This window comes from Mytilus californianus, unplaced genomic scaffold (assembly GCF_021869535.1).
Source record: "Mytilus californianus isolate M0D057914Y unplaced genomic scaffold, xbMytCali1.0.p SCAF_7, whole genome shotgun sequence".
NCBI classification, from domain to species: domain Eukaryota; kingdom Metazoa; phylum Mollusca; class Bivalvia; order Mytilida; family Mytilidae; genus Mytilus; species Mytilus californianus.
Window position 1 is genome coordinate 77619960 of NW_026262723.1, and position 18880 is coordinate 77638839.

Here is an 18880-nt window from a genome sequence, read left to right on the forward strand (position 1 = left end):
ATACATGTATATAAATTGACATGCTTGCCAACTACTGAAGGAAATCTGCCAGGTTTTTTGTCTTGTTAGATTATTTATATCATATAAAAATGTATTTACTCAAGGATTTCTATAATTTCATCCTAGTATATATGTTTAATCTGCTGTCATTTCTTCTTCTGGTTAGAATTTTAAGTAGGGTTCAGAAAATGCTTACTGACACTGGATACTGGAGGTTAAAGGTGGACTGTCCAGTACTTAGAAAAGAAGTCTTCCTTTACCCACCTAATTGTTTATATACATGTCCCAAGTAAATTAAGTTAATAATGACATTTTCTTGTCCAAAATGGCTTATAGTATAGTGATGTCAGGCAGGAGGGCTGTGAAAATTAGGTACTTAATTTGTGAAATCAACTCCTCCAGTTTTCAACCCAGATCCCTGAAACTTAACAGGAAGTTTGCACATTTTGAAGTTGTGCACCCTCAGTGTGCACCTGCTACTATGGAATTGTTTAAGGAATTTTATCTCATTTTTCCAGACTTGGGAAATTAGTCATTTATCAGCAAAATATAGTCACAAATATTGTAACCCCACCATTTGAAATTGACTTATTTGTATGCCCCTTCTGTAGTGATAGGGCATTAAGGTTTACCCTTTTCTTTCCGTAGACCGTACATACATCCTGAAATTGGTTTCCATTCTCTAACTTTAGTTTGCCTCAACCAAATTTAATGAAACTTATACACAATGCTTATTACCACAAAACTCAGATCAAGATTAAAATTGTTATTCTCCTTTATATATTTTTGTACTTAAAGTTTAGACAGCACTCAGAATAAACTATAAACTGTTCTTAACATGAACTGAAACATTTTGTAGTAATGTCCATTAAAACTCTATAATATTTAGATAACAATTGCTGTTGTCAAATTCTATCCAACATTTCTATGTTTGATTGGTATAAATATTTTTATTTAGTAGTAATAGGATTTTATAAATGAAAATAAACACTAGGTTGTTTCCTGAGAGATTTTACATACTAATGTAAAATGTTGGATTCACTCTCCCTGCAGCTTGCAATAACTTTTCAAACTACATAGTCTAACAAACACAGGTATATATTTAAGACAAATTTAAATTTGTATTTAGGATTGTAGCTATATCTAGGTAATAATTGAAGCATGTAATATCACCTTGGGACATTTGGGATTCTCTGTTTTCAGCTTTCACATGTGACAGGTAAAAACTTAACATTTTAAATTAACATATTTAGTGGACGTTAGTGGACACTTAGGACCATAGATTAGAGGATACAAAATCTAAATCATTTCATTTTTACAGCGTCATGTCATTGTATTACCTAATGGGAAAGCTTGAGCTCAACCTATGCAAAATAAGCTTGATCTTCAAATGATACTTGAATGAATTTAAATTTGTTATGTGTATTTGAAGTACAAATTGTTTAAAAAGATCAAAGCTATCTTTAATGGGTTATTAAATTTCAATAGTACATGTAAGAAGCTTAAAAATTAAACTCTCCATGAGAATTTTTTCACATTTCATGGTATTTGGAGGTCATGCCCTGAAAAAAAATGTATTACCTGTGACATTATTTCTTTTGATTAAGATTTGATTTCAATTAATGGAAAAGTACTTAATGGAGGAAGTGTGATATAAACACAACAGCAGCAGAAACCTCAAAGACAGTCTACGAGTCAACAAATGGTCTTTATGTGCTTTTATTCAGATACACATCTAGATATTTTATGAATAAACATTTGATGATAATAAGTACTTTATTAAATTGAACTTATCACAAGTTGTATTGTTAAAGTAAAGTGGGGGGTTGCCAGGATAGCAATTAACATAAAAAATAAATAATCAAATAATTCAAAGGAAGAGTTCTTTTATTGCTGTTTTGAAGAGAGAGATATATAATGACAAGGGAGTCCATATATCGGAAGGAATAATTTTTTAATGCTGTTTTTATGTCCCCTGCTTTCTAACAGGGAGGTGTATGGTGGAAGTCGTTACATTGCAGGAATAGTTTTTTATTGCTGTTTTAATACCCCATGCCATCAAAAGAGGGAGGTATAGTGATGGGGAGTCCATCCGTCTTTGAGTTCATTTGTTTTTCGCCTGTTAGTTCTGTTTGTCTATCCATCCGTTTGTTTGTCTCCCCTCCAACTTTTATATCTGTAACTCCTCCTGCCAACCCCTTATTAGAAGTTTTTGAATCTTTTTTAAAATCTGAACCATATAATGTCATTAAGCACCTTCTATTTTTTTTATCCACATTATTTTTGGAGTTTCCCTAAGCAAATCAGAGTCTAGTGGGGGTAGGAGGTCCAAGGTGTTATAAGTTTGAGAGATTTGCTCACAATAAATGTATCTCTAGTTCATCTAAAAGGTTGCTAGAAGTGCTTTAACAATGAACTAAAGACTTTCATGCCTTAAAACAAAAACAGTTCTTTACTTATGTGGTACTTTTGCATATTCCTTGATAACAGCTTCATGTCTTTGAAGGAACATGATGAGATGTACTAAAAAATAAACAAGATGGGCATAGTAAATTTTACTGGTACTTAAGAAAAGGCTAATAGTATATATATAAGATTGTTAATATTTACATAAATCTATTGAACATTTACATAAACACTGAACTATTAAAACTCTTAAATGTATACTTTCTCATTTGGTTTTCTGCCAGATGTTATATTATAAACAATTGTGTAACATGTATGTGTGTAACATGTATGTGTGTAAGTACACATTTTTGGAATTTCCTGAGGGAGTAAACCAATACTGACATATCAAACCCCTAATTGTTTTATCTTCTTAATGACCACTTAATCCAGTATCACTCCCTGATATAATGGGAACAGACAAACTTTTATTATGTTCACAATCATTTTGAAAGGGAGTTACAGTATAAATGGTAGTCTAAATCTTGGGAACACTATGTAGAATGTTGAAATCCAACTATAAGAATTAAGATAAGATAAGAATTGTATTAATCTAATCAAGAACCCATAAAGGGCATCATTTACAACAATATTAAGCACAATATGATTGGAAAAAAGAAAAACTAGATCCTAATATAATACTATCATGTTATGGACAGGATCAGAGCCTAACACATCATGTGTCTTACATAACTATTACAATAATTTCATAATAATTAAATATTATTTTATATATTTTGTATCCACCTGGATCTTATTTCTAAACACTTAATAATATAATTGCCTAGGCACATAAGAGTTGGTAAATGCTCATTTGTGAACAGCCAGAAATATTTTTAATCCTTGGGTAATTCTTTAAAATTAGTACAAAAACTGTTTACTTTATCCCATAATAATTTTCTCTGTTCGTTATATAAAGGACAACTTACTGTAAAATGGGTCTCATCTTCAATAGAATTTGATCCATGTGATAGGCAGTGATGACATAGACGCTGAGTTCTCTCTATGTATTTTTTACTATATCTATCTCTCTCAATTTTAAGATCATGTGCACTTATTCTCATTTTACATATAGCTCTTCTTATATTAAAATCTTTAATTGATAAATAAGCCTCCTTTACGAAGTCAGTCTTGAGGTTGAAATAATTTTCTAATTTACTATTACCTTGTGATAAGGTATCAGATCTTTTGACCACCCAAAATGTTTTAAAACTGTATAAAAAAATGTAGCACACAATCGATTTAATAAACAGTGTGTACATCTATATGTTTTCCATATATAGTTAAACAGTAAATAGTTATCCATCCATATCAAATTTATTTTATAAATAAAGTTTTTCTAGTTAAGCATACAAAGTAGGTTTTTATCATATCATATATGCATGGCCATGAAGACAACTTTGTTTTTTGATTGATTAAAAGTTAAAAAATATTAAATGACATATACATGTATACATGTATAATTAAATGAGAAGTGTACATGTCTGCATTTTAAACTTCAACTATTATCTGCTTAAGAAACACTTAACAAATTCAGTGCAGTTTTTAAAGATTCATTTTTATAACAAAAGATAAAATTACATGTACAGTCTGTTTTTTACAGTTCAGAGGACCCTTTGTATAAAAAAGTTATTTGTAATCAACAGGTGGTTACACTTTATTAAATGTTTGTAGAAATACGTATAGATTTGGCCAAATTATACAATAAATGCTTCATTATGTAGAGACACTTTTGCTTACACATATTAAGAAGTTTGAACACTTAACCATCTTCAAAAACAACAAAGTACCAATTTTATCAACTGCAGTTAGATTAAGTTGGCTCTATTTACATTATTGCTGTATATATTGGAAGGAGCAATTTCTTTTGTAGCCCTAGCTATAGACGTAAGGTTAGCAGTGAGCATTACCAGATGCCTAACATGAAAAGGAGACAGTTAAAAGGGGCGTATGAAAAGATGGATGACTATAGTTCAGATGAAGAAGAGGAAGGAGAGGAGGAACTATCATATTTTACAGACGAGGAAATTATTAATACCAGAACAAGTAAGTTGTTTTCCATAAGAAATTTTTTTTTTATTTTAAACTAGCCCATCTCATTGGGTCATTTGAGTGGCTGTGGATTCCTTTATTTTCGTGGGTATCAATTTTTGTGATTGTATGTCGAACATTGAAATTTGTGGTTGTCCTATACCCACGAAATCTATGAAAATTGATATCCCTTGAATAATAGGGATTCCACTGTATTGATATTACATGAACTAGGAATTATTTGCATCTTTTCCTAGATACCCTTTAAAAAGAATTTAAAGAATGATCAATTACAAACTTAGAATATTGAATGGACACAAAATGTCCCAAGTCAGGAGCCTCTGGCCTTTGTTAGTCTTGTATAATTTTTTGTTTTAGTTCATTTATATGTTTTGAAGTTTATTATGACGTCCATTATCACTGAACTAGTACACATTTTTGTTTAGGGGCCAGCTGAAGCATGCCTCCAGGTGCGGGATTTTCTCGCTGTGTTGAAGACCCATTGGTGGCCTTTGGCTGTTTTCTGCTCTTTGGTCGGGTTGTTGTCTCTTTGACACATTCCCCATTTCCATTCTCAATTTTATTGGAAATATATTCATTGATATAAGTTTCTTTTCTCATTTCAGTATTAGAAAATGGAATGTTGCTAAGATCTGGACACAATTTAAAAAATAAGAAGACATTAATAGAAAAAATGAAATTACGGAGATCATTGATGTCAGGGAATGACTATGAGGCTTTAACCTCAAGTAGTCGGAGGTCACAGACTTTGAACAGAACTAATATTAATACTAGTACTGATGTTAGGTCTAGAAATAGAAGATCACTTAACACTGCAAATGAGTACAATTCATATATGGGGGGATCAACATCTAACAGTCAAGGGACAACTATGGAGTTAAATAGTAAAGGTGGTAGAGGTCATACAAACCATTCCACAGATATTACAACTACGAGAAAAACCTTGATAGAAGAGTTTGAAAATGAAGATAATTTAGAAAAAGGAATGAAAGAAACACAGTCAACAAAGAAAAGGAAGAAAAAGGCAGCCGTTATCAACCATATGTATGGTAGGTTTGTTCAAAAGCAGGGACTATATAGAATTTTGGTCACCGGAACTTTATTGTATCCACTCCCAAACAGACTCAACCTGTCAGTTTACCTTGTTAGAATCTCCAAATTAATAGATTTGAATGAAACTGAACAAAGGCATTATGGGACTTTATCTTGAAAGTATATCCATTAATCCAAACATGATGCAATATGTTAATAACAATTTGTATTTATTGATTTTTTATGGAATTTATAAGCTGATATACAGACTGAAAGCTCCTTTCGGATTTTGACAAATGTTTTAATTGTTGCTTTGGAGTTATAGAACTTTAATTATAAAAAGTGTGAGGCAATATTATATTTTTGAATAATAACTTTTACACCAAGTGACATAAATAGCACAAAATATAAATGAACTTTCTTTTTAACTTGATAATTTCTGATTTGTTGTTCTGGCCTTATTAAAAGATGTAATGTAATTTAACAGATGTACAAGGTAGCCATAATTAGCAGTATTTATTGATTAATTATAAAAATATTACTTAATTCAACCATTTAACATCCTTTCCTTAATTTCTACCTTTTAAAAGTTTACAGTTAATTCAAAACAGGAAAATATGCTTGTGATACTTATTAGAATAGGGAAGTTAAATGTGGGATACATGTCATAATCAGTCAGTTATAAACAATGGATATTGTGCAATAATGTAGGATGCTCTACTTTCCATTTCTAAAGAAATACTGTTGTATAAAAAAATTAAAAGATTTTTTTATATCAATTAGTTATGGTAGTTGACATTTGCCTATTGAATATGATAGTCAGTTGAAGACACTCTTGAGATAATACAGATAAGTTCAGCTGAAAATTTAAATCTCCTTTGACATTGAACTGTAGATTAAATTCAGACCGAGATAATTTTAAATTATTTTTAAATTATGTATTTGTTTTCAGGTTTGGATTCAGAAGAATTGTCAGGTCAGTTGTGTTTGTATATAATATGACGAACAAGCAAACATAAGCAAAATTCTAGAATGAAGAAATAATGAGATTTTGAATAGATTTACTTGTGTCGTATACAGACTAATCATCACAAATGAAGCTCACAGGATCTTTGATATTGAACTGAGAACACATAGTACATAAAGCTCAAGAAGGGCACACTAATGACTATATTCAGAAGAACTTTTTACATCTCATTCATAATCACAATTTTTCTTTAGATAAAGATTTGTACAAAAGATATAATTTGATGGCTAAATAGAAATGTAAAACAAGCAATAGGTAATCTGTTTACTTTTCAATATTGTATATTTCTTACAGAATCTGAATGGTCATTGATGAATTCATCCTCTAGAGAGAACAACAGTAAATACTTTGTTAAAGGTCAAAGTTCATCTGTCAGTGAAACCAGCGTTACCTCAACTGTAGTCACAACCATTATAGGTATCTTTCATTTTCATAATCTTTCAAATAGTATTGCTATTATAATTTGGGCTATTCCATTAAAATGTATGTGGGAGGGTAGGAAGGGACTTTCAAAATATCCCTACAACCAAGAACCATTTTTTAGATAATTTTGCATAATGGTAATAGACGCATACTGAAAAAAGACCCATGACCCACATTCAATAATTAAACTTCCCTTCCTACCCTCCCACATACATTTTAATGGAATAGCCCATATATTTTTATACGACCGCAAAAAAATTTTGTGGTCGTATATTAGTATGACGTTGGCGTCGTTGTCGTCCGAAGACACGTTGGTTTTCGCACTCTAACTTAAGTTTAAGTGAATGGATCTCTATGAAATTTTACCATAAGGTTCAATACCACAAAAGGAAGGTTGGGATTGATTTTGGGGGTTATGGTACCAACAGTTAAGGAATTAGGGGCCAAAAATAAGCATTTTTGTAACTTCCAGACATAACTTGTGTGTTAGTGTATGGATCTCTCTGACATTGTACCACAAGGTTCCATATCACAAAGGAAATGCTGGGATTGATTTTGGGGGTAATTGCCTCAAAATTTTAGGAATTAGGGGCCAAAAAAGGGGCAAAAAACAAGCATTTTTCTAGTTTCATGACAATAACTTGTGTTTAAGTGTATGGATCTTTCTGAAATTGTACTACAAGGTTCCATATCACAAAGGGAAAGCTGGAATTGAGTTTGGGGGTAATTCCCTGAAACGTTTAGGAATAAGGGGCCGAAAAGGGGACGAAAAATAAGCATTTTTCTAGTTTCCAGAGAATAACTTGTGTTCAAGTGTATGGATCTCTCTAAAATTGTACTGCAAGGTACCATACCACAAAGGGAAGGCTGGGATTGATTTTGGGGGTAATTGCCTCAAGATTTTAGGAATTAGGGGCCAAAAAAGGTGCAAAAAACAAGCATTTTTCTAGTTTCATGACAATAACTTGTGTGTAAGTGTATGGATCTTTCTGAAATTGTACTACAAGGTTCCATATCACATAGGGAAAGCTGGAATTGAGTTTGGGGGTAATTCCCCGAAACGTTTAGGAATAAGGGGCCAAACTAATTTTTAGTTTCCGTTTTCTACCTTTAGTTTGCCTCAACCAAATGTTATGAAACTTAAACACAATGCTTATTACCACAAAATACAGATCAAGTTTGAATTTTGTTGGCATCACTTTTACTGTTCTAGTGTTATGCTACTTTACAAATGGAAAAATTGCTGAATTTTTCGTTTCTGTTCTCTAACTTAAGTTTGCCTCATCCAAATGTTATGAAACTTATACACAATACTTATTACCACAAAACTCAGATCAAGACCACATTTGGGTAGCGTCACTTTAACCCTTTTTCAGTTATGTCCCTTTATAACTTTATATGATATGGGAAGCGGGGGCATCATCTGTGTCCCATGGACACATTCCCCATTTTTTTTCATCTTTTTTCTTTAAAATTTTCCATTTTAAATTGGTTATTTGTGATTTATATATATAAGCAAATAATAATGATATGGTTTGAATAGGTAAATTAAAAATTTTTAAGTTGTTAGACCACATTCATTCTGTGTCAGAAACCTATGCTGTGTCAAATATTTAATCACAATCCAAATTCAGTGCTGTATCAAGCTTGAATGTTGTGTCCATACTTGCCCCAACTGTTCAGGGTTTGACCTCTGCGGTCGTATCAAGCTGCGCCCAGCGGAGCATTTTATTTAAATATTTATTTATTCTTTTTGCTTACATTACATGCATGTACATTACCTAAAGCCTTCACTTGGATGTAGAGAAGAATTCATTTATTTGAAGAAAGAGACAATGTAATAAAAATCTGGCAACTACATAAAATTAGAAATATTTCAGAGTACTGAAAACTTTAACACTTAATGATGGATATAGCATGAATGCTGAATATACAGATAAATAAAAGAAAGCAAAGCCATGATCTGTTTATTTTTGCTTAAGAACTCCAAAATAAATTCCCTTTGTTTGATATTGTATATGTATATCATTATGTAAATACATTTTTGTACTTTTCAGAATCTGTATCATACATAGCCAGTCCTATAGTCACACCCATTTGGAATACAGTGGGACAACCTGCTTCAATGGTTTTATTGACAACTGTTTCATCGATTTTTAGTGTATTACATTTTGTGTTGTGGACTTCATCAGGACAATATTTATATTCATTAGGAAAAACTGTATCAAATAAATCATGGAACTTAGTGCAATATTTTATCATGCATTTCATTCTATTGGATACATGGATATTAAAAAGGTGGGTAATATCATTATTACAATGTTAAAGTTTTTAATGAAGGCACAAATTAACATTTATTCGTTAGATTTTAAAAACTAAATGTTAAGCACACCACTGATAAAACAATACAAGAAAACATAAAAAAAAACCTTGTATTTATCAGATTGAATTACAATTGTTCTGAAAGTGAGGCATTATGGGAGATACATACAGATAAAAAGGTTTATTTTAATAGCATCTTCAAAATTGTATTTGATACTTTTTTAATTCTTTGTATGTGCAAACGTTTGAAAATAGTAGCCCAATGTATAACTACAGATATGAGAGTGAGGGATAATTGATTGTACATTGCATTACAAGTTAAATATTTTCAGGAGGAAGACATCAGCTTGTTGTTTATGTTTACCATTGTTATTGTTACTACCTCTCTTATTTATTGGAAGTAAGTATGAACAGTTATATCTTGTTGTTTCTATCCTATCTTAACTATTAGAATACAGTATAAAAAGTAATATTGTACATGTATGTACTACTATCTCTCACCTGAATTTGAATAAGATGTAAGAAGTAATGTTATATTTAAGTTTCTACCTCTTCTATACGTGTCCAATTGGAATTAAGTATCAAAAGTAAAATTGTGTGTAAGTTGCAATATCTTCTAATTATTTGAATTAAGTTTGAACACTACTTATAAGAACAACTTTATAGCTGCCTCAGTAACACTTAATGCTGACATTATTATTTGCTTCTTCAAATTTTCCGTTTTAATTGGAAACTGTTTTATCATGTTTATAGGTAGAAGTGTCTTGCCGCTATCATCAGAATCATCATGGTTATCAATATTTGCTACATCATCAAACAGGGTCATCAAAATTGCAGATGTAAGTTTTCATTGCACAGCCATCTAGCTTTCATGGCAGAAAATACAGTAAAATTATTTTGTCATGCAATCATTTCAGTCTTTTACACATTACATACATATTTTGTATTCTAGATGTTTATACCTTTGATTATGACATCTCATCCCCATTTTCTTTGTATCTTGTTTATTGCAATTGTTATGCCAGGAAGAGTAAACTTTCTGTAATGGCTTTTCTTTTTTGTAAAGGAGATCCAAGGCTTGCGGGATAATAATGATTTGTTTACAAAGTCTTGGATAGTGATTAGGTTTTTGTAGCCTTGTGCAAAACTGGTGAAAATCAAAAAGCCTTACATTTCTACCTGTTTCCACCTCATACAAAATAGATTTGATATTCCGAGTCAATGTTTTAAGTATTGCCTCTAAAAATGTCTTTAGGTATCATCTAATTTGGAAAACATGTAAAATCTTACTAATTATTTCTATTGACTTTGAAAAGGTGATAAACTTCCTCAACAGTTTTCCTGTTATTACTCTTATGTATGTTCATCTTAAACATGTTGGAAAGAATATTTTTGAAGTATACCTGAAAGATGATAACATATATTTTCAGTCAGAGGGGTCCAGTATCAATATGGGTCATTTGGAAGCTGAAGTCAGGAGAATCATTGTACAGCTTCAGGATAAAAGGAATGTATTGTCCAGAGCTGATGTCGAGGCTATTGTACAGAATATGTTACATCAGGAAGTATCACAGCTACGTCTGGACATATCTGGGGAACAGAATCAACATAAAGCTGCCATTGTAAGTATACATATATGTGCAAGTACTATGTTACACAAGAAAAAATTACAGCTTGGCCTTTATCTCTATGGGGGATAGAATCAAAAGTAAGCAATGCAACTGAAAGAGAATTAATAGCTGGACAGAATGTAAAAACATTTGTCAATTGTGATGGTATTTTGTACTTTAGAAATCTTTTGGTCTTCTTGTATTAATGGGTTGTTGTTGTAATGTTGAATACCCCACATCTCCTTTTATTAGCTCACCTGGCCTGTCGTCCGTCCGTTAACTTTTACAAAAATCTTCTCCTCTGAAACTACTGGGCCACATTAAACCAAACTTGGCCTAAATCATTCTTAGGATATCTAGTTTAAAAAAATGTATCCGATGACCCCTCCCATCAACCAAGATGGCCACCATTGCTAAAAATAGAACATGGGGGTAAAATGCAGTTTTTGTCGAGCCTGCGACTTTTGTCGCAGAAAGCTCGACATAGGGATAGCGATCCGGCGGCGGCGGCGGCGGCGGCGGCTACGGCGGCGGCGGCGGCGGCGGCGTTAGCTAACTTCTTAAAAGCTTTATATTTTAGAAGGTGGAAGGTCTGGATGCTTCATACTTTGTATATGGATGCCTCATGTTACGAAGTTTCCGTCAGTCACATGTCAAATGTCCTTGACCTCATTTTCATGGTTCAGTGACTACTTGAAAAAAAAGTTCAGATTTTTTGTAATGTTAGATTCTCTCTTATTATAAGTAATAAGATAACTATATTTGGTATGTGCGTACCTTGCAAGGTCCTCATGCTCGTCAGACATTTTTCACTTGACCTCGACCTCATTTCATGGATCAGTGAACAAGGTTAAGTTTTCGTGGTCAAGTCCATATCTCAGATACTATAAGCAATAGGTCTAGTATATTCGGTGTATGGAAGGACTGTAATGTGTACATGTCCAACTGGCAGGTGTCATCTGACCTTGACCTCATTTTCATGGTTCAGTGGTTATAGTTAAGTTTTTGTGTTTTGGTCTGTTTTTCTTATACTGTATGCCATAGGTCTACTATATTTGGTGTATGGAATGATTGTAAGGTGTACATGTCTAGCGGGCAGGTGTCATCTGACCTTGACCTCATTTTCATGGTTCAGTGGTCAAAGTTAAGTTTTTGAGTTTTGGTCTTTTTTTCTAATACTATGTGCAATAGTTCAACTATATTTGGTATGTGCGTACCTTGCAAGGTCCTCATGCCCGTCAGACAGTTTTCACTTGACCTCGACCTCATTTCATGGATCAATGAACAAGGTTAAGTTTTTGTGGTCAAGTCCATATCTCAGATACTATAAGCAATAGGTCTAGTATATTCGGTGTATGGAAGGACTGTAAGGTGTACATGTCCAACTGGCAGGTGTCATCTGACCTTGACCTCATTTTCATGGTTCAGTGGTTATAGTTAAGTTTTTGTGTTTTGGTCTGTTTTTCTCATACTGTATGCCATAGGTCTACTATATTTGGTGTATGGAATGATTGTAAGGTGTACATGTCTATCGGGCAGGTGTCATCTGACCTTGACCTCATTTTCATGGTTCAGTGGTCAAAGTTAAGTTTTTGAGTTTTGGTCTTTTTTTCTAATACTATGTGCAATAGTTCAACTATATTTGGTATGTGCGTACCTTGCAAGGTCCTCATGCCCGTCAGACAGTTTTCACTTGACCTCGACCTCATTTCATGGATCAATGAACAAGGTTAAGTTTTGGTGGTCAAGTCCATATCTCAGATACTATAAGCAATAGGTCTAGTATATTCAGTGTATGGAAGGACTGTAAGGTGTACATGTCCAACTGGCAGGTGTCATCTGACCTTGACCTCATTTTCATGGTTCAGTGGTTATAGTTAAGTTTTTGTGTTTTGGTCTGTTTTTCTTATACTATATGCAATAGTTCAACTATATTTGGTGTATGGAAATATTTTATGATCTATTTGGCAGTCACGCAGGTTTTATTTGACCTTGACCTCATTTTCAAGGTTCATTGCTCAGTGTTAAGTTTTTGTGTTTTGGTCTGTTTTTCTTAAACTATAAGCAATAGGTCAACTCTATTTGTTGTATGGAAGAATTGTTAGCTGTACATGCCTGCCTAGCATGGTTCATCTGACCTTGACCTCATTTTCATGGTTCATTGGTCAATGTTTAGTTTACTTGGTTAATGTTAAGTTTATGTGACAGTTGTAATAAAGCTTTATATTTAGGACTATCAACATAATATCAATGATTAGTAAAGAAGGCGAGACATTTCAGCGTGTGCACTCTTGTTAGCTTATATCTCTGAAACTAAAGCATTTAGAGCAAATCTGACATGGGGTAAAAATGTTCATCAGGTCAAGATCTATCTGCTCTGTTGTTGGGTTGCTGCCTCTGAATTGGTCATTTTATGGAAATTTTGCAGTTTTTATACCACCGCAAAATTATATATTGGAACGACGTTGGCATAGTCGTCGTCGTCGTCCCAACGTCCGAAGACACATTGGTTTTAGCACAATAACTTAAGTTTAAGTGAATGAATCTCTATGAAATTTTACCATAAGTTTCAATATCACAAAAGGAAGGTTGGGATTGATTTTGGGGGTTATGGTACCAACAGTTAAGGAATTAGGGGCCAAAAAAAAAGCATTTTTGTAACTTTCAGACAATAACTTGTGTGTTAGTGTATGGATCTCTCTGACATTGTACCACAAGGTTCCATATCACAAAGGGAATGCTGGGATTAATTTTGGGGGTAATTGCCGAATTATTTTAGGAATTAGGGTGCAAAAAAGGGGCAAAAAACAAGCATTTTTCTAGTTTCATGACAATAACTTGTGTGTAAGTGTATGGATCTTTCTGAAATTGTACTACAAGGTTCAATATTACAAATGGAAAGCTGGAAAAGTGGAATTGAGTTTGGGGGTAATTGCCCAAAACATTTAGGAATAAGGGGCCAAAAATAAGCATTTTTCTAGTTTCCAGACAATAACTTGTGTTCAAGTGTATGGATCTCTCTGAAATTGTACTGCAAGGTACCATACCACAAAGGGAAGGCTGGGATTGATTTTGGGGGTAATTGCCTCAAAATTTTAGGAATTAGGGGCCAAAAAGGGGCAAAAAACAAGCATTTTTCTAGTTTCAGGACAATAACTTGTGTGTAAGTGTATGGATCTTTATTAAATTGTACTACAAGGTTCCATATCACAAAGGGAAAGCTGGGTTTGAGTTTGGGGGTAATTGCCCTAAATGTTTAGGAATTTGGGGCCAAAAAGGGGCCAAAAAACAAGCAATTTTACAGTTTCCAGACAATAACTTGTGTTCAAGTGTATGGATCTCTCTGAAATTGTAATGCAAGCTACCATACCACAAAGGGAAGGCTGGGATTGAGTTTGGGGGTGATGAATCATAAGGGGGTTCAAAAGATTTGGGGGGGGGGATTTTTTTCCCTTTTTTCCCTTTTTCTTTTTCTTTAAAATTTTTAAGTTGGTTATTTTTTATTTATATATAAAAGCAAATAATAATGATAAGGTTTGATTTCATCAAAAATTGAAATATTGGGGTTCTTTGATATGCTGAATCTAACCATGTATTTAGATTCTTAATTTTTGGTCCAGTTTTCAAATTGGTCTACATTAAGGTCCAAAGGGTCCAAAATTAAACTTAGTTTGATTTTAACAAAAATTGAATTCTCAGGGTTCTTTGATATGCTGAATCTAACCGTGTATGTATTTAGATTTTGGATATTGGACCATAATAGGTAAATTAAAATTTTTTAAGTTCTTAGACCACATTCATTCTGTGTCAGAAACCTATGCTGTGTCAAATATTTAATCACAATCCAAATTCAGAGCTGTATCAAGCTTGAATGTTGTGTCCATACTTGCCCCAACTGTTCAGGGTTCGACCTCTTCGGTCGTATCAAGCTGCGCCCAGCGGAGCATTTTATTGGTTATTTTCTTGAATATTATAATAGATAGAGATAAACTGTAAACAGCAAAATTGTTCAGCAAAGTAAGATCTACAAATAAGTCATGACCAAAATTGTCAATTGACTGCATAAAGAGTTATTGTCCTTTAAAGTCAATTTTTCACAATTTTTTTTTACAAAAATCTTATCCTCTGAAACTACTGGGCCAAGTTCATTATAGATAGAGATAACTGTAAACAGCAAGAATGTTCAGTAAAGTAAGATCTACAAACAAGTCACCATCACCAAAACAGAATTTTGTCATGAATTCTATTCTTGTCTTTAATGTTGTAGAGTGTCCTTTGTTTAATATGCACTGCAGCACATAGACCAAGGTGAGCGACACAGGCTCTTTAGAGCCTCTAGTTCATAAGCCAATAAACAACATTTATTACATCAGTGAACATTCAGTTAAGTCTTGATACACCCGATGAACACAATCACTTAAATTAACTCCTCTACTCAGTGTTGCAAGATCTGATGAACAGAAAAAGCTATAGGAGCATTTTTTTTTTAATTTTAGAAACATATGTAGGTTAACAGTACCTCATTACAGCTTCTTGTATATCCATAATAATGGTTGCAACACAGATCAGAAGTAGGAATATTTTGATGTGCACTCAGCTTGAATCACAGATTAAATATCATTTAAGAAATCAGTTATTGAAACTTTCTAAGCTGCAAAGGTAAAAGGTTTAGATTCTTTTTTTTTAATGATGCATTGACATCTGCTCACAGTTTAATTTCAGTCTTGTTTAAAGAAATTATTTTTAACAGAGAGCTGTTTAAAATGGAAAAACTAAAGTAACAAATAGAAATGTGTATTTATATCTTTGTCTTCTTTTGTAGATGAGCCAGGGTAATGAATTTAACCAGAAATTAAATCTCATTAATTCACAGATATTAGATAACATTACAGTAAGTACCTGCTGTCAACTTCTTTTTCATTTACAACTTTTAGTTAGAATCAAGATAATTTATTGCTTGACATTTAGTATTGATTGATTGGTTGAATGTTGCTTGCTCAAGGTCCAACAGCATTTGGTATTGACACTTGGCTATAATTGGAAAGCTTTATGTTGACCTCAAGTCATTTTGGTTTGTCAACCTATATAACACAACTCATTTTATCCATATGCCAGGCCTAGGGACAAAAATTGCTATAAAGGATCTGCTGTATAAATGGATTATAAAACACATTGAAAATTGGGATCCACTGATGAAAGTGTCAAAATAAAACATTTCTAAATATTCACCATATCATTTGCATGAATATTTTTAGGAAAAAATTCAAACTTCAATACTTTAATACAAAACAGTTAGCAACCAATCTAAATGTATAACTTTTTATTTTATTATTTTAGATTTTACAAAATAGATTGTCATCAGAGATGCAGAATATTCAGAGGTAAGTTCAGATTCTTCATTCAAAGGATTTGAAAGTAAGAAACATTTGACTATCATTAGTTGCAAGTTTATGTCAGGCCTTCAATGAATGTCGGGAAGCCAGACCTAGATGTAACCTTTTTAATAAAGGTTTCCTGGCTCATCATTAACCTTTGAAAAAACCTTTCTAACTTCAATACTAAGCACAACAGAACATCAATTATTGTTTACATGAAACTTTATAAACCTTGACTGTAATGAAATATCTGGAAGCTGTTTTATATTGATCTGTATAGGGTCAAGCTTGACCAAATGATCAACAGATGTTTTGGTCGGTCAGTTGATTAACTGTTTAACAACAATTAGGGTCTATCATCAGTGAACTTCTTTTGGTTTTTTAGAACCAACAGAAATATATGTAAGAAATCAAAGCCATAAATAATTGAACCTGTATAGGTGAATATTTGCACGTACTTGCAGCCAACATTATACGTTACAGTCGGGGCATGAAAATTTTGACATGGGGAAAATAGTGACTGCGGGAAATGTTGACAACAGCCATTTTTGTCACTAGATGAAAGTTAAAAAATCATGTTTTGTTATATTGTTGAAACCCAGCACAGTGAAGCAGTAGTGACATAGAGGGCATTTGAGTCATCTTTCTTCCATGTTACTCTTTGTTAAATTGCAATTTCTTAAAAAAACAGCTGGTCAGAATTTACCAAATAGCAGATTCTACTACAGGAAATGAATTTGTGCACATTCTATTTTAAGTTTGATCAGACTGATTATTTGGGGTTTTCTATAGAAAAACATGGACATTTCAATTTGTACATATATTTTTTGGAGACAGTAGGTGACATACATCTTCTTAAGAAGACACACATTTTATTCTTTCTACTGTGGATTCATTATTATTCGTTGGATACCAATTTTCATGGTTTTCGTGGGTACAGGTGAACCACAAATTCAAATGTTCAACGAATTACAAATTTTCTATCAGGTTGCATGCAGACTTTGGCAAAACCACGAAATTACATATCCACGAAAAGGCAAGTTTTTTTGCAATCGACAAAAACGTACCCACGAAAATAAATGAATCCACAATATTCTGCATTATGATTAATTTGTATTTAAGCAAGTTTTTAATAAGTACTTACATTATTTTCAGTGAAGGAAGCACACAGTCATCAGCAGCTGTTTTAAACATACAAAAATTACAACAAGAAATATTAGATTTAAGGTCTGCTTTGGGGAATGTGAAAATATCACAAGAGGCACTTCAATTACAGATGAAGAACTGCTGTAAAAATGATAGTTTTTATGCCATGACTATACAAACTCATGTCAATAGGATATTACAACAGGTAGGTCAAAGTACAAACAGTTAAACAAACAAGATGTACCGTAATCAGATTTGTATAGTTCGCACTGGTACAAAGTCTGCACCCCCCCTTCTGGCTACGAGAATTCAGGTAAAAAAAAAAATTTGAAACTGGTCGGAAACGTTTCTTGAAATTCAGGTTGTATCAAATCCTATGCGATCGTTTGTGGTATTTTCCTAAACCCTGTTCTCCATCATCAAGAAGAAGTCAAAAATGCTTTTAAATGATTCTAGAAAATTTCAGGGGTGTTAAAATAAGTCAAAATCACAAAAAAACAATTGAGAAAGTTGTAACCGGAAGTAAGAATAGCACATGTAAATCGAAAATAAATAGGCTGATAGTATGCCAGAAATACTAACTTAATAGATAACACTAGAATACAATTTTGAAAGTAAATCAGTTCCATCCTTTAGTAAAATTCTGTTTAACATATCCATCATATTAATATTTAAAGGATCTCAAGCTAAAACAAAACACATGTGTCAGTATGCATCACCAAAACAGAACGAATAACCGATTACGTTTTGTAGTTTATACATCATGCATAAGCTGGCTCGCGGCTGACTTATACACTTTTTTTATTCCGTTAAATACAAGCGGTTTCAAGTTTATGTAATACAATGCTGTGAAAACAAACGAATTTGTAATGCAACATTTAATTTTGAAATTAATCACTATATAATGGATTTTGAATTAAAATTACACATTAATATTGGTTTGGTAAAATATTAGTTTTTGAAAATGATAAAAGGGAGCCCTCTACAATTTCAATAACAAACATGACGGAACGGTAAACAAACCTCGCGAAATTGAGTTTTTCTCTTATTTCTTGCCTATCGTACTCTATAATCTGCACCCCTGTCTGGCAGCTTTAATTTTGGAGAATAAAACCGCGTACTATACAAGCCTGAATTAGGTATATGTAATTTACATGCACTTGTCAGAATAGTTTTTATTTTTGTTTCTAATAATTAAGGCCCCGCCCTATAGTAATCAGTCTGTCTGTCCATTGTCTGTCTGTCTGTCCGTCCGTCCATCCGTAACAAATTGTGTCCGCTCTATATCTAGAGAACCGTTATAATTTCATACTTTATACTTGACATGTATATTAACCAACACCAGAGGGTGTGTCATAATGTTTATACAACTTCCTAGGTCAAAGTTCAAGGTCAAAAACTTTGGTTTCAGTTGACAACCCCATGTCCTATGGTAAAGATCGTGTCCA

General features: G+C 32.8%; 1 protein-coding gene across 8 annotated transcripts in view; it reads left to right on the plus strand.

The window, feature by feature from the left end:
- Positions 1 to 18880, plus strand: part of LOC127709023 (SUN domain-containing protein 1-like) — a 58672-nt gene that overhangs the window by 29330 nt on the left and 10462 nt on the right. For 7 of the 8 annotated variants that reach the window (XM_052214298.1, XM_052214299.1, XM_052214304.1 and 4 more), the window contains 11 exons: positions 4319 to 4491; positions 5103 to 5546; positions 6482 to 6505; positions 6851 to 6973; positions 9037 to 9277; positions 9634 to 9701; positions 10055 to 10140; positions 10732 to 10923; positions 15734 to 15802; positions 16249 to 16292; positions 17442 to 17637. In XM_052214298.1, the coding sequence (XP_052070258.1) occupies positions 4319 to 4491; positions 5103 to 5546; positions 6482 to 6505; positions 6851 to 6973; positions 9037 to 9277; positions 9634 to 9701; positions 10055 to 10140; positions 10732 to 10923; positions 15734 to 15802; positions 16249 to 16292; positions 17442 to 17637 (1660 nt within the window). Of the gene's footprint in view, positions 1 to 1118; positions 1220 to 4318; positions 4492 to 5102; positions 5547 to 6481; positions 6506 to 6850; positions 6974 to 9036; positions 9278 to 9633; positions 9702 to 10054; positions 10141 to 10731; positions 10924 to 15733; positions 15803 to 16248; positions 16293 to 17441; positions 17638 to 18880 lie in introns of those variants that run through there. The other variant, XM_052214301.1, reaches the window with a different exon arrangement.